This window comes from Balaenoptera borealis (assembly GCF_965194805.1).
Source record: "Balaenoptera borealis genome assembly, chromosome: 2".
Classification (NCBI taxonomy): Eukaryota; Metazoa; Chordata; class Mammalia; order Artiodactyla; family Balaenopteridae; genus Balaenoptera; species Balaenoptera borealis.
In genome coordinates, this window is record NC_138867.1 from 61,182,205 (window position 1) to 61,195,827 (window position 13,623).

Sequence of the window (13,623 nt, forward strand, 5' to 3'; positions counted from 1 at the left end):
TTATATTTTTTTGTTTTTTGTTTTGTAGTTCTTCATGCATTTTAATTGCATGTTCTTTCTTATTCCAGGCCAGGACTGATGACAAAGTACTCGGCATCAAAGAAAACAAAACCAAACAGTCCCAGACACACCCTTGATATATTTTTTAAATGAACGTTGAACATTTTATCATTAATTTTTGATTGAAACTTGTTACTTTATAATCAATGAATGTATTCTTCCTCATTCCAGGCTTACAGATTCATTGAGTGAAAGGCAAGTGCAATAAGCCCTCCCCAAATGACATTTCCTTTATATGAATTTGGAATATATACTAATTTACTTCTGTATATTTTTTTGATAACAATGAGAATTTCACTTCCATTATACTTCAATTGGAAATCAGTCCTGTTAGAGATAATTTTAAAATGAGAAGTTAGGAATGGGATCAGGAAGTGATTTCTTTCTTTATTATGTTTTATAGTGAATATAAAAACTTACATTTATAAGGGCTCTCAGAAGTTCAGATTAACCTGTTTTAGCATAAGAATTTTTCAGCACTTAACCACTTTGTTGGCACTGGACTGCTATGTTTGATCTTAGTATCTTCTATAACTTTGTATAATTATATTTTAGCTCCTAGTATCTTCAGATACCTCATGAACATTCATAATTAATACTTATCTTAAGTTCTATGAAGAGTATTAGCTTAGCAGAACTAGCATGAGTGGTTTTGTTACCTTCAGGAAAATAATGTCACAGTATTATTTGCTGTGTTAAAAGAATTTTTGTTTAAAATATGATTATTCATTTGATTTTTTTTAATTTAAAATTTCTTTATCTAATGAATAAGCACTTGGTTCACTTTAAAAAAATATTTAGTCTAAGATTCAAGGTAATTATTTTCTTATCTAGGACTTTTAAATAGCAATATTTCATTTCTTGGCAGTTATATTTGTACTTTACACAAATCTGTAAAAAAGGATAAATTGTACACTCACCTCATTTTTATTATGACTTCTAAAGAAGAATGTGCAATTCAAAAGATTAACGTGTGTTAAAACACCTCATTTATCTTAGTTATATTTCTATCATGTTTTCATTAATATTCACGGAAGAAGACAGCTTAACAGTAGTTAGCTTAAGTAGTTGCTCCAAATATTTTTGTGCTATCAATAGAGGAGTTTTTATCAAAAAAACAATTATTTAATTGAAACATGAAGATGGAACCCATTTTCTATTACTGCTTTAAGGAACTGAATCTTTTGTTCTCATATTTTTGTTTCTTTTCATATTTTATAGCTCATTACCTAAATGTATAAAGACAATGTTTTAGGAATAGTGTAAATTAGGATCTCGCACAACCTTTGGCCAAAGTGGTAATTTGACTTTAAATTACTAGATGGTTTAAAGTTAGGCTTAATGTTTATTAACATACCAATTTCATGCCTAATATTATTATACGCTATGGTGAATACCTGATTGTAGAGCTATGCTTCTTGATTGTGTGATTTACTTACATTAATTCGCTACAAAATTAAGTTCAATGAAGCACTGATTTAATGTATTGAAAAGTAGATAGCACCATATTTTTTCTTTTCTATTCTATCTTGTTTCAAGTTCATTTTTATTGTGTTTTCAACATTAGAGTGAATACTAAATTATTTTCACTGAGATGATTCATTTAATTGAATGTTATCATTTAGTAATATTTAATAAAAATTTAAAATGAAATTTTAAATGTTTAATCTTTAGCCAGTAGAAATGATTTCCTTAGTTTTCCACTCTTTTCCCACCTCTGTTGCTTTCACTCTTATTTTCTTTGCCCAGAATTTTCTCCACATCCTTTTCTGTTTTATCTAATAATCCAACTCATTTTCTTTTTATTATAATTTTGTTTGGGGGCATTAAAAGAAAATACAACAAAACCACAAAGAATAAGCACCTATAATCTTACCTATTTAGAGGGTCAGAATATAGGGAACCACCTGGGAGAACATATTTGCAACACATATAATTGGCAAAACACTAGTATCCAGTATATATATATAATCCAGAATATATAAATGATTCCTATGAATCATTAAGAAAAAGACAGACAGCCAATAGAAATTTGGACAAGTCTTTAGATGGCACTTTACATAGAAAGAAATCCAAATGGCCAAGAAACATGAAAACATCCTCAGCCATTTTAGTAATAGGGAAATGAAAAAAAAAAAAAAACCATAAAGAGGTATTGTAATACCTTTCCCAGATTCACAAAAATGAAAGGATCCAATGATATTAAGTTTTGGTGATGATATGGAGCAATATGAACTCTTACTTTGAAAACAATCTCTTTGGAGAATGGTTTGTCCTTCTTTAGTAACTCTGAAGATGTGCACACTCAACACCCCAGCAACTGCACTCCTAAACATACGCCTTTGCTGGTTATCTTCCATTTGCCCTCCTGATTTTACTCTGTGCCCTCCACCCTGCTTTAAGTTCAGTGAGGCATCATGGCAGCGGGGAGCCACTGCAGAAGGTTTCAGGGAGGAAAGAAGATGAAGTTGTTTATTTATTCCCTCATATACCTTTTTGAAGAATCATGTCAAGCTGGTTAAGTCCCTTGACGAAAGGTCACAACTTCTTCATATGTCATTTTCTACTCTCTCTCCAAGTTCTGATAATCCTTTCCTTGCCCTCACCCCTTCATCCTAGGGGTGGCAACAGAGCCTTGCCCTTTTTAGCCCTGAGGTGCTGCCCTATCTTTTGTGGTTTCCCCACACCCTGCCCACACCTTTGTAAATGGTCCCTTTCTTAAAAGTCATCTCAAAATACAATTTTTTTTCCTGCCAGAGCCATAACTGATACAATGTCTTGGGAAAACTATTGAACATGTTTTTTTAGGAAGCATGTGCAAGAATGCACATAGCAACACTGTAATAGCCAACAAATGGAAATAAACCAAATATTCAGCACTGGTAGAATGGTTAGATTCTACCATTGTATATTCATGTGGATTCAAACAATAGAATTCTATACAGTGGTGAAAGTGAAGGAAATAGCTAATCAGAAGGTGGATGAATATCACAGACATAATGTGGAGCAAAATAAGCAAATCATAGAAGGATACCATCAGCATGATTCCATTTATATAGTTCAAAACAGTGTATACTGCTTTAAGGATGTATTCATATGAGATCAAATTATTAAGAGAAGCAAGTATATTATTGTCCCCAAAGTTAGAATAATGACTTCCTCTGTGGGGAGAAAAGGGAATGTGATGGAGAAATGGCACATGGAGCTGCTGGGATGCTGACAGTCTTCTGTTGTCTTGGGTGGTGACCGCATGGGTGTTTATTTTAAAAATATTATTTAAACTGTATGTGTGTATTTTATAGATTCTTGTTCATATGTGACCTATATCACGACAAAAAGTGAAACAAAAAAAAACGGCAGGAACCACTTTCCTTAGTAAGGTGATGTTCTCCTTCATCTCTGCAGGCTACTAGCTTCAACAGAGAAAAAGTACATTTCTCTCTGCTAGGACTTTGCTGAGCACAGCAAGAAAGAGTCATCCCATGACAACATTTTGAGTTTTTCTCCTAATGTTTCCCCTAATGCTACAGCCTCAATCAGCATTTGGTCTGCTCTCCAAAGTCAAATTGCCAAAGTTGACAATTTGACCAAATATTTTATCATCTCCAAACAAGTCACCAGCTTCCCAGCCTGTGATATATATCGCCACTCCTCAAAGCCCCTCCCTCAAACACTAAGCCAATTCTGTATATTAGATTTTGTTATTTTCAGCACCCTGCTTTCTGTATCACTTCAGAATTTTACTTCAGCTGTGAATTACAGAGACCCAATCAGTGTCTTAAAAAAAAAAAAAATCAGTTCTAGTGTTCCCACGAAACACAAATTTCATTGGTTAACTTTGGCTCAATAGTTCAAAGATGGGTTCACAGTCTGATTTTCTTGGCCTCACATGGCCAACTTCTGGCCGCAAGATGGATGGATTTTTCTATATCCAGCCTTACACATGAGTTCCAGGTAGGAAGATGAGGAAGTAAAAAGGACAAAAGGGCAACTCTGTCCCACTTTAAGGAGCTTTCTTGGAAGCCCCACATTACCAATTTCCACTTCCATCTCATTGACTAAACAGTGTCATGTGGCTTCCTCATATTAAAGGGAACCTAGAAATGTAGTTTTTAGCTGGGTACGTTGCTACACCCAAACAAAATCGGGTTCTGTTAGTAAATTGTGCCTCACCTATTAAAAAAAAACTATATAACTTTATTATCAGATGATGTGTTTGTCTACATTTTTAAAAATCTACATTTAGGACTTCCCTGGTGGTTCAGTGGTTAAAGAATCCGTGCTCCCACTGCAGGGGGCATGGGTTCAACCCCTGGTCAAGGAAGATCCCACATGCTGTGCAGCACAGCCAAAAAAAAAAACAATCTACATTTAATAAAAAAGTTCAACAAGGTTATGGCTACAAGATCAATGTACAAAATCAGTAGCATTCCTGTACAACAGTAATAACCAATTAGAAAATATAAAAATAATCTCTTTCATGACAACAATCTATAAGGGACCTAAAGGGGCAGTGGGTTGGGGGGGGCGGGTATCTATCAAAATAGGTGCAAGTACTTAGGAACTACAAAATATTATTGAAAGACAAGCAGTCTGAGTAAATAAAAAGAATAATCCTATTTATGAATAGGAAGAATAACTATCTTAAAGATAACTGTTCTCCCCTAATTATTCTATAAGTTCAATAAAATTCAAAACAGAACTTCTCATGGTTTTTCTCGGAAGTTGTTAAGTAGATTGTAAATTTTATATGGAAGAGCAAAGGCCCAAGAATAATAAGGCAGAAGGACAGGTCCTATTACATAGCAAGATTCATTATAAAGCTGTAGTAATTAATACCATACACTAATAGAGTAGTATTGGCCTGGGTATGGACATTTTACACAACTCAGTACAAAAAGTATTTACTATTTAATAGTGCCTAAACTCTGACTTTCCAACTGATTTCTCAGCTTCTCCTGCTCTAAACCATTTTGTGCATTTTTTGCACATTAGCCATAATGTTTTCATAACATCACTCGTATTAGAAGCAAAACAAAAAAAGATTTCAAAGCTCTCAACTCTGCCCAGGATCAGTGGGAGCTGAGAAGGGGACTGATTTTCAGTATATGATGATTTCTATGGTGCAAATACCATGACAGATTTCAAGCTATTGACACGATGTCAACCAGTTCACAAAGTTCCTGAAAATTTAACAATTGGCTCTTGGGTGCCAGCACAAGCGAGTTCCCGAAAATCACTGTTCATGGTGCACACCAAATACTGGCTTGGCATTCAAGCCCGGTCAAGTCACACTGCATAGCTTGCAGTTTCCTGAATTAACCAAGCTATTTCTCCCTTCTGGTGTGCTCAGTTGCTCCCTTTGCCCAGAATGTGCTTCCTGAATGCCCCTTTGCCCTCTCCATACAGTTACCATACACAACTGTTCATCTTTCAACTCATCCCAAGGACCACCTTCAAGAAAGGGTCTCTGTCCCCTAGGAAAGCTGATTAGTCACTCCTTTGTGCTCCTGTTTCTCTATGAAGACACTGAAACATTCTTTGTTGTGGCTTTGCTGTGGCTTTGCTGCGGTCTCTCCCTTCTAGGTTGTAGGCTGCTAGAGATGCTGGACTGTCTTCCACTGATCTCTGAATTATAAGTGTGAAGTGTAAAGCCTGGCACTCAGTAGGTGTTAACTATCATTTGTTGACCCATAAATGAATAAATAATGTTAGCCCAAAGACTGGTGTCTATTACTGTCATCCTAATTTTCTCTGTGAAGACAGGGTGGCCGACATAGATGGCTACACTCAAACTGGGCCCTAAGGATGGGCATTCCGGAAAGAGAGAATTGTACTTCTTTCCCTTTAATGGATAATTGCTTGCTTTATAAATGTTTTATTACTATGTTCTTTTGGGGTAGCTTGGAAATATTTGGAAAAAGGCTCCAAATATGACTAGTAACCTAGGGCTAAAAAAAATGCTTTTTGAGGAAATATTCCATTATGAAAATCACACCTGGTGCCTGCTGTCTGCTTTTTTTTTTTTCTTTCATAAGTAATGTCCCCCTTTTTTTTTTGGCCATGCCTTGTGGTACGTGGCATCTTAGTTCCCAAACCAGGGATTGAACCTGTGCCCCCTGCAGTGGAAGGGTGGAGTCTTAACCACTGGACCACCAGGGAAGTCCCAGTAATGTCCCATTTTGAAAAGCAGTAATATATTTGAGCATACCTGGTGCTGGTAAGGCTCTAGTGAACATCACAGAGAGGTGGTGTTTATACCCCTGAAGCAAAAGCTGTTCTTTTGTTGAATCATTAAGGGATAATCACTTTTGCTTTGTAATACATAATTGGATTAACAGTTGTTCAAGAAGAACTCAAATGATATTATGGTGAGTATTGAAAACATGATTCCACTTATTAAATCGTATATTGGACTGCTCCCCTTACAAGTGTGAGGTAATTTATTTTCTAATTATTGCTGTCTACAAAAGGCTCAGGGAGACAGAAGATAATTCAGAGGCAAATAGTTTTCACCCTTTCCTTGTTATCGCAGTCTCTTAAGTTTGTTATGATTTCAAACCCACGTATACCTACGTATACATATGCATAGATGTGCATACACCATATATATATGTGTGTATATACATACTATACACACATACACACAACCTCAGCCGAACCCGTATCTGTTACTGAATTCTGTCTACCCTTGTAGGGCCTGTTGAAAACATCCACTTCTTTCTATTCCTTTTGTCAAATCCTCAACAGTTGCCTAATCTCTGGCCTTCCAACCTTTTTCTCAGCTTTCATCAGTTTCCTTCCCTTCTCTAAACCATTTTGTGCATTTTTATAGACAGTTGTTTCCTAACATCACTCCTATCCGTGTGTGTGTACCAAAAAGGTGGGTCAGTTCTGGGTTCAGACCTCATTCTGTTTTATGAGGGCTCAATTTTTTTTTCACTCCTAGAATATGCTCAACTTCTAATTTAACCTCTGAACCCATCCACAGGCATGAGATGTGCCATGGTTTCTGTTTGTAATCCGTCAAACACACTGTGATTATGTACTAGGGATTCAATGGAGATATCCTGGTTGTCCTTCAATATTCTACTTTTCTTCCATATTATTAGAATTTTAGCTAGGCATACGATTGCCCAGAATAGTTTACTATATTTCATCAATTCTTTATTTTATAAACCACTAAGAAAGAAATAAAACCCAAGATGGGGAGTCCAGTAGGTTACCACTGCATTAAAATGGGGTACCAAGGTTTTCCATCTTCAGAGAGGCTATTGAGTCTTACTTTATTCTAGAGAAAATTCTGGAAGCCCATTTAAAAATGATACAATCCTTGAGTTCCGATAGTGTTGGTTATCAAGCCAACCTCGACACTTCTCCCAACTGTACGAAGAACGGCCCAAGTGTGCGCCGGGAGTTTTCTCAGAACGTTTTGCCTCGCGTGAACCCAACCACATCACGCCACACCTGAAGGCGCCTCCCACCGGCCAGGGCTGGAGACCCGGGGCGAGCCGCCCGTAGAAGCGCCCGCAGCCGAGAGCGGCCCCGGGGGTGAGCGGCCTCGGGGGCCTTGGGGCCTCGGGGTCGGACAGGGAGCCGGGTCGGCGCGCCCCGGGGCGCAGGGCAGCGGCGAGGGGACTGCTGCTCGGCGCAGCTGCGGCCGCCAAGGGGTTGCGGGAGGACCTGAGGGGCGCGGCGGGCCGGCCCTGGAGAGGCCTGGCGCGGATCCCGAAGCAAGAGCGGCCGCCGCGCGAGGAGGCGGCGGCCGAGCACGAGTTCCGTGAGTCTGGGAACAAGGCCTGGAAACGCCGGCGCTGGCGGCGCCGCGCGGGCGCGGGGAGCTGGTTGAGCAGGTGCGGGTGCAGCGCTCGGGCCGCGGCGGGAAGGGACCCGAGCCCATCTGCATCCCTGTACCCTCTGCGGGCTAGTTTTCAGCTTTGGGATCCACCCCCACCCAAGTTTTGGCTCACATTTCTCAGGACGTTTTATTTCAGGTTAACCCTGCACTGTGGGTGGAAGGAAAGTGTTACCCTTTCAAATTAAGGAAAAGGATTTTTCAAGAAATGATTAAGCCCTTTTACAAATAAGGAAAGAGTTTTATGTGCTGTTATCTCCTATAGCCTGACGCGTTCACTGATTTATTGTGTGACTTTAAATAAGTCACTTAATCTTTCTGTACTTTAAGTTTTTAAAGCATGGAGGGGATCATCTATGCCTTGGGGATACATTTATAGCATAAACTCAGGGACGCTGTTTAAGGGTCTTCAAGGTTGAGAATGACGTCGAGTCTCTTAACGAGCACACCCTCCAAATTGGATAGGTGGGATGGCCTCATTTCCTGAAGACCAGCCTTGTGGGCAGAGCACCAGTTTTTCTTTTTTTTTTTTTTTAATAAATTTATTTATTTATTTATTTATTTTTGGCTGTGCTGGGTCTTGGTAGCTGCGTGTGGGCTTTTCTCCAGTTGCAGCATTGTGGTGAGCGGGCTTCTCATTGTGGTGGCTTCTCTTGTTGCGGAGCACGGGCTCTAGGCACGCAGGCTTCAGTCGTTGTGGCACGCGGGCTCTAGACCGCAGGCTCAGTAGTTGTGGCGCACGGGCCTAGTTGCTCCGCAGCATGTGGGATCTTCCTGGACCAGGGCTCGAACCCTTGTCCCTTGCGTTGGCAGGCAGGTTCTTAACCACTGCACCACCAGGGAAGCCCAGTGTTGAATTTTTTTAAATGCTTTTTCTGCATCAATTTAAATGATCATGTAGTTTTTCTTTTTTAGACTAATAATATAGTAGATTACATTGATTGATTTTCAAATATGGAACCAGTTTTGCATTGTCAGGATAAACCCCACATGGTTATGGTGTATTATACTTTTTACATATGACTGGATTTGATTTGCTAATGTTTGAGGAGTGTTGAATCTATGTTGTTGAGGGATATTTGTTTATAGTTTTCTATTCTTGTAGTGTCTTTGGTTTTAGAATCAAGGAAATGCTGATCTCATAAGATGTGTTGGGAAGTGTTTCCTCCTCTTCTGTTTTGTGGAAGAGATGGTATAGACTTGATGTTATCCTTTAAATATTTGGTAGAATTCACCAGTGAAACTGTCTGGGTATGGGGATTTCTTTTTTGGAATTTTTAAAACTACAAAGGCCATTTCTTTAATAGTTATAGGATTATTCCAGTTATGTATATAATCTTGAGCGAATTTTGGTAGTTTGTGGTTTTTGAGGAATTGTTTCATTTCATCTAAGTTGTTGAACTTATGTGCATGGAGTTGTTCATAGTATTCTCTTTTTCATCTTTTAATGTCTGTGGAGACTGTAGTGCTCTGCGCTCTTTCATTCCTTACATTGGTAATGTGTGTCTTCCCTCTTTTTTCTTAGTCTTGCTAGAGGTTTATTGATTTTATTGACATCTTCTTTCATTCCTTACATTGGTAATGTGTGTCTTCCCTCTTTTTTCTTAGTCTTGCTAGAGGTTTATTGATTTTATTGACATCTTCTTTCATTCCTTACATTGGTAATGTGTGTCTTCCCTCTTTTTTCTTAGTCTTGCTAGAGGTTTATTGATTTTATTGACATCTTCTTTCATTCCTTACATTGGTAATGTGTGTCTTCCCTCTTTTTTCTTAGTCTTGCTAGAGGTTTATTGATTTTATTGACATCTTCTTTCATTCCTTACATTGGTAATGTGTGTCTTCCCTCTTTTTTCTTAGTCTTGCTAGAGGTTTATTGATTTTATTGATGTCTTCAAAGAACCAGCTTTTGTTTTTATTGACTTTTCTCTATTGTTTTTCTGTTTTCAGTTTCACTGATTACTGCTTTTACCTTTGTTGTTTTTCTTCTGTCTGCTTGATTTAGGTTTATTTTGCTCTTCATTTTTTACTTTCTCAAGGTAGGAGCTTAGATTATTGACTTGAAGCCTTTCTTCTTTTCTGATAATTTAATCCTATAAGCTTTAGCTGCATCCCACACATTTTGATATATTTTATTTTTATTTTCATTCAGTTCAAAATATTTTCTAATTTCTCTTGAGATTTCCTCTTTGATCCATGGTCCAGATTTTTTTTTTTTTTTCCAAAAATTGGAAGTTCTCATAGTACTGAGCCTATATTCCCTCCTGGCAGTATTCTTCTGGAAGTGATTGTGGTTACCCAACCCTTCCATCCAACCATTGAACAAATATTTATTGAACACCTACTAGCACTAGGCACTGGGATTACTTCAGCTTCCCCGTGGATGTGTATTCAGGTGAAGGAAGCAGACAGTGAACATGTATATATGTATTATAATGTCAAATAATATCAAATGATATGAAGAGGGCTTCCCTGGTGGCGCAGTGGTTGAGAATCTGCCTGCTAATTCAGGGGACATGGGTTCAAGCTCTGGTCTGGGAAGATCCCACATGCCGCGGAGCAACTAGGCCCGTGCGCCACAACTACTGAGCCTGAGCGTCTGGAGCCTGTGCTCCGCAACAAGAGAGGCCGCGATAGTGAAGAGGCTCGCGCATCGCGATGAAGAGTGGCCCCCGCTTGCCGCAGCTAGAGGAAGCCCTCGCGCAGAAACGAAGACCCAACACAGCCAAAAATAAATATAAAAATAAATAAATAAATAAGAGCCTTCCCTAAATTAAAAAAAAAAAAAAAAAGGTATGAGGAAAGAATGGCGTAGGGCATAGGGGTAGAGAATGACAGGGTTGAAAGAGGATTGGGTAGTCAGGCATGGTTTTTCAGAGGTGGTACCATTTGAGGTACCGCCTGAATGAAATGAAAGAGGAAGTCTGGACTTGTTTTTCTAGCTCAGCATGGCCCCCTCCTGTTCTGACCCTCTTTCCTCAAACTTGCTCTGCTACTGAAGGCATGGAGTGTTGGACCCCTAAAAGTTTAAGTGAATGATACAGCTCTGTGTAACCTGTTGTTCTTGACTGAACATTTAACCTTTACTTGATTTTATCCATTACATTTTTAATGCATATATAGTAAAGTACTCCTCTAAATATTATTTCGTTAATTGATATGTTTATGATTTTCTCTGGGCCATTTTCTCGACTCTGTCACTTATTACCCGGAAGGTAGACAGTGGTGTGTTGGTAAGGGTCTAACTACCAACTCTCTGGGAGAAAAAGTTCTGATTTGTATTGTTTTCCAATTTCCTTTGTGTAATGCTTCCACTGTGACTGATTTCAAGCTACAATGTGATGTCACTGAACACAGAGTTGAGAAGAGTTACAGTCAGTTCTTATTAGCCTGTACAAGCTAGCTCCTTCACACCACTGAAGGAAGGTTTTATAATCTCTGTTTTACAGGTTGGGATATTAAAATTCATAATTGTTACAGGGTTACACAATTAGTAAGCTGTGGGCCAGTCAGTGAACATTTTAAGCCCCTAGATATTCTGATGTAATTGGCTTGGACCAGGAGTTTTTTATGGTGCTTTTTAATTGTCTTAGAAACTTCCTTAAAATTAAATTTTTTAAAATATTTATTTATTTATTTATTTTTGGCTGCATCGGGTCTTAGTTGTGGCGTACAGGCTTCTCTCTAGTTGTGGCATGCGGGCATCTCTCTAGTTATGGCACGCAAACTCCAGAGTACGTGGGCTCGGTAGTTGCGGCGCAGCATGTGGGATCTTAGGTCCCCAACCAGGGATTGAACCCGCATCCCCTGCATTGGAAAGCAGATTCTTAACCACTGGACCACCAAGGAAGTCCCTTAATTTTCCTTATAGATATAGTAGAAAAGGGGCAAGATATTCAACTTCAGGGACAGACTAGAATCCATGTGTCATATTTCCGGGCACAGTAAGGTCTTGACTTGCTATTTCAGGGACATACCAAAGAGGGATAAGGACCTGGAAATAGAAACCCCCTCCCATTGGATTAATACACTGGGGCAAGGAGCTGTGGCCAGACTGTGTACGAACCAGGAGAAGGAGCTGAGAGGAGTCTGGCCTAACCAGAGGAATGTGTTAGCTAAAGCATGTGGCCAGTGGGCAGTTTGGACCTCTACTTCAGCAGTACACTCTCATACTGACACCCTGGACACATGCAGTGACTGGAAGCTTGGGCTTTGAATTCAGGCTGCCTAGGACAATTTTATCATTTATTATCTTTAAGGCATGAGCAAGTGGTTTAACTTTTCTAAGCCTCAGTTTCCTCATCTGTAAGATGGGGGTAATAATGTCTACTCCATCTGGTTGTTAGTTTTATAAAAACCCTAGGGTGCTCCAACATTTGCAGATCAAGCAGAGGAGGAAGAACCAGTGAAAGAGACTGGAAAGCAACAAGTGGTCTAACAGAAGCCTGGAGGAAAACGTGTTATAAGGAGAGTGTGGTCCTCTGTGTCAAATCTGCCAAGAGTTCAGTGCACATGACAGAGAAGTGATGACTGGATTTTAGCAAGATGGAGTGACCCTGATAAGAGCAGTTTTGGTGGAGCAATAGGCATGATGTCTGATTAGCATAGGTTGAGATGAGATGGTGAGATGAGTACATGGAGACATCATTATAGAACATCGTTATAGAACAATTCTAAGAAGTTTGAGGGTAATGGGAGATTGAGAAGTGGAATGGCAGTTGGAAAGGAATGTGAAGTTAAGGGATTTTTTTTTTTTTTTTACACTAGAGGTATTATAGCATCTCTGTATATGTTGAAGGGAACAGTCCACTGGAGAGACATTAAATGATGCAGAGGAGAAAGAGGATAATTTCCAGGAGATAGATGAAATAATTGAAAAGATGAGAAGGGATGGGATCTAGATCCCAAGTGGAGAGGTTGGCCTTGGGTAGGCACAGGGATGCTTCACTGATTGTAACAGTAATAAAAACAGAGAGTGTGGGTATAAATGTAGGTAGGTAGATTGGTTGACTTTTAGCTGTCCAGGTATAGAAATGGAGCAGATAGCAGTTGGGTTTAATCTCAGAATTTGGATTCTGCCAACTAGTCGGATGAAGGAAGCGAGTGGTGAGGGAGGTAAATGTGTTTGCACGGAAGTGGTTCAAAGATGGACCATAGGATCTAAACTGGGTGAGGAGGGAAGTAAGGGCCGAAGGGATGGATAATATAAAAAGATGGTGAGAAGAGTGGAATGGAGGACTTGATGAGGTCGCAAAATTTCTGGACTGGGAAAACTAGAGCAGGTGAGCTGAATGGATGAGGCCGTGGTCAGAGAATGGGATTCTTGAAGATGTCAGAGGTAGTGTCGTTATTGTTGCAGGAAAGAGAGTAGGGCGCGGGAGGATGTTCACATCCCAGGTCACGTCCGAGTCCCTGGGACGGCTGCCAAGTGTGGGTTCTTGGCTTTGCGCAGGAAAGAATTCAAGAGCGAGCCATAGTAAAGTGGAAGAAGGTTTATTCAGGGAGATGCACACTCCATAGACAGAGTGTGGGGCATCTTGGAAGGCAAGAGGCACCAGGGTATGGGCTTGTCCGTTTTTATAGGGATGGGTAATTTCATAGGCTAATGAGTGGGAGGAGTATTCCAGCTATTTTGGGGAAGGGGTGGGGATCTCCAGGAATTGGGCCACCACCCACTTTTTGACCTTTATGGTCGGCCTTGGAACTGTCAT

The 13,623-nt window shown here is 39.6% G+C and overlaps 2 protein-coding genes across 4 annotated transcripts in view; both read left to right on the plus strand.

Moving 5' to 3' along the window:
* POLK (DNA polymerase kappa) overlaps nt 1-4,480 on the plus strand; it is a 78,341-nt gene extending 73,861 nt beyond the window's left edge. For all 3 annotated transcript variants that reach the window (XM_082375970.1, XM_082375969.1, XM_082375968.1), the window contains one exon: nt 69-4,480. In XM_082375970.1, the coding sequence (XP_082232096.1) occupies nt 69-153 (85 nt within the window). In that variant the 3' untranslated portion in view covers nt 154-4,480. The remainder of the gene's footprint in view (nt 1-68) is intronic.
* Nucleotides 4,481-7,265: 2,785 nt separating this feature from the next.
* ANKDD1B (ankyrin repeat and death domain containing 1B) overlaps nt 7,266-13,623 on the plus strand; it is a gene marked incomplete at its 5' end in the record, with an annotated part of 57,838 nt that continues 51,480 nt past the window's right edge. Inside the window, 2 exon segments of the mRNA XM_082380428.1 lie at nt 7,266-7,277; nt 7,582-7,840. Coding sequence (XP_082236554.1) covers nt 7,266-7,277; nt 7,582-7,840 — 271 coding nt within the window.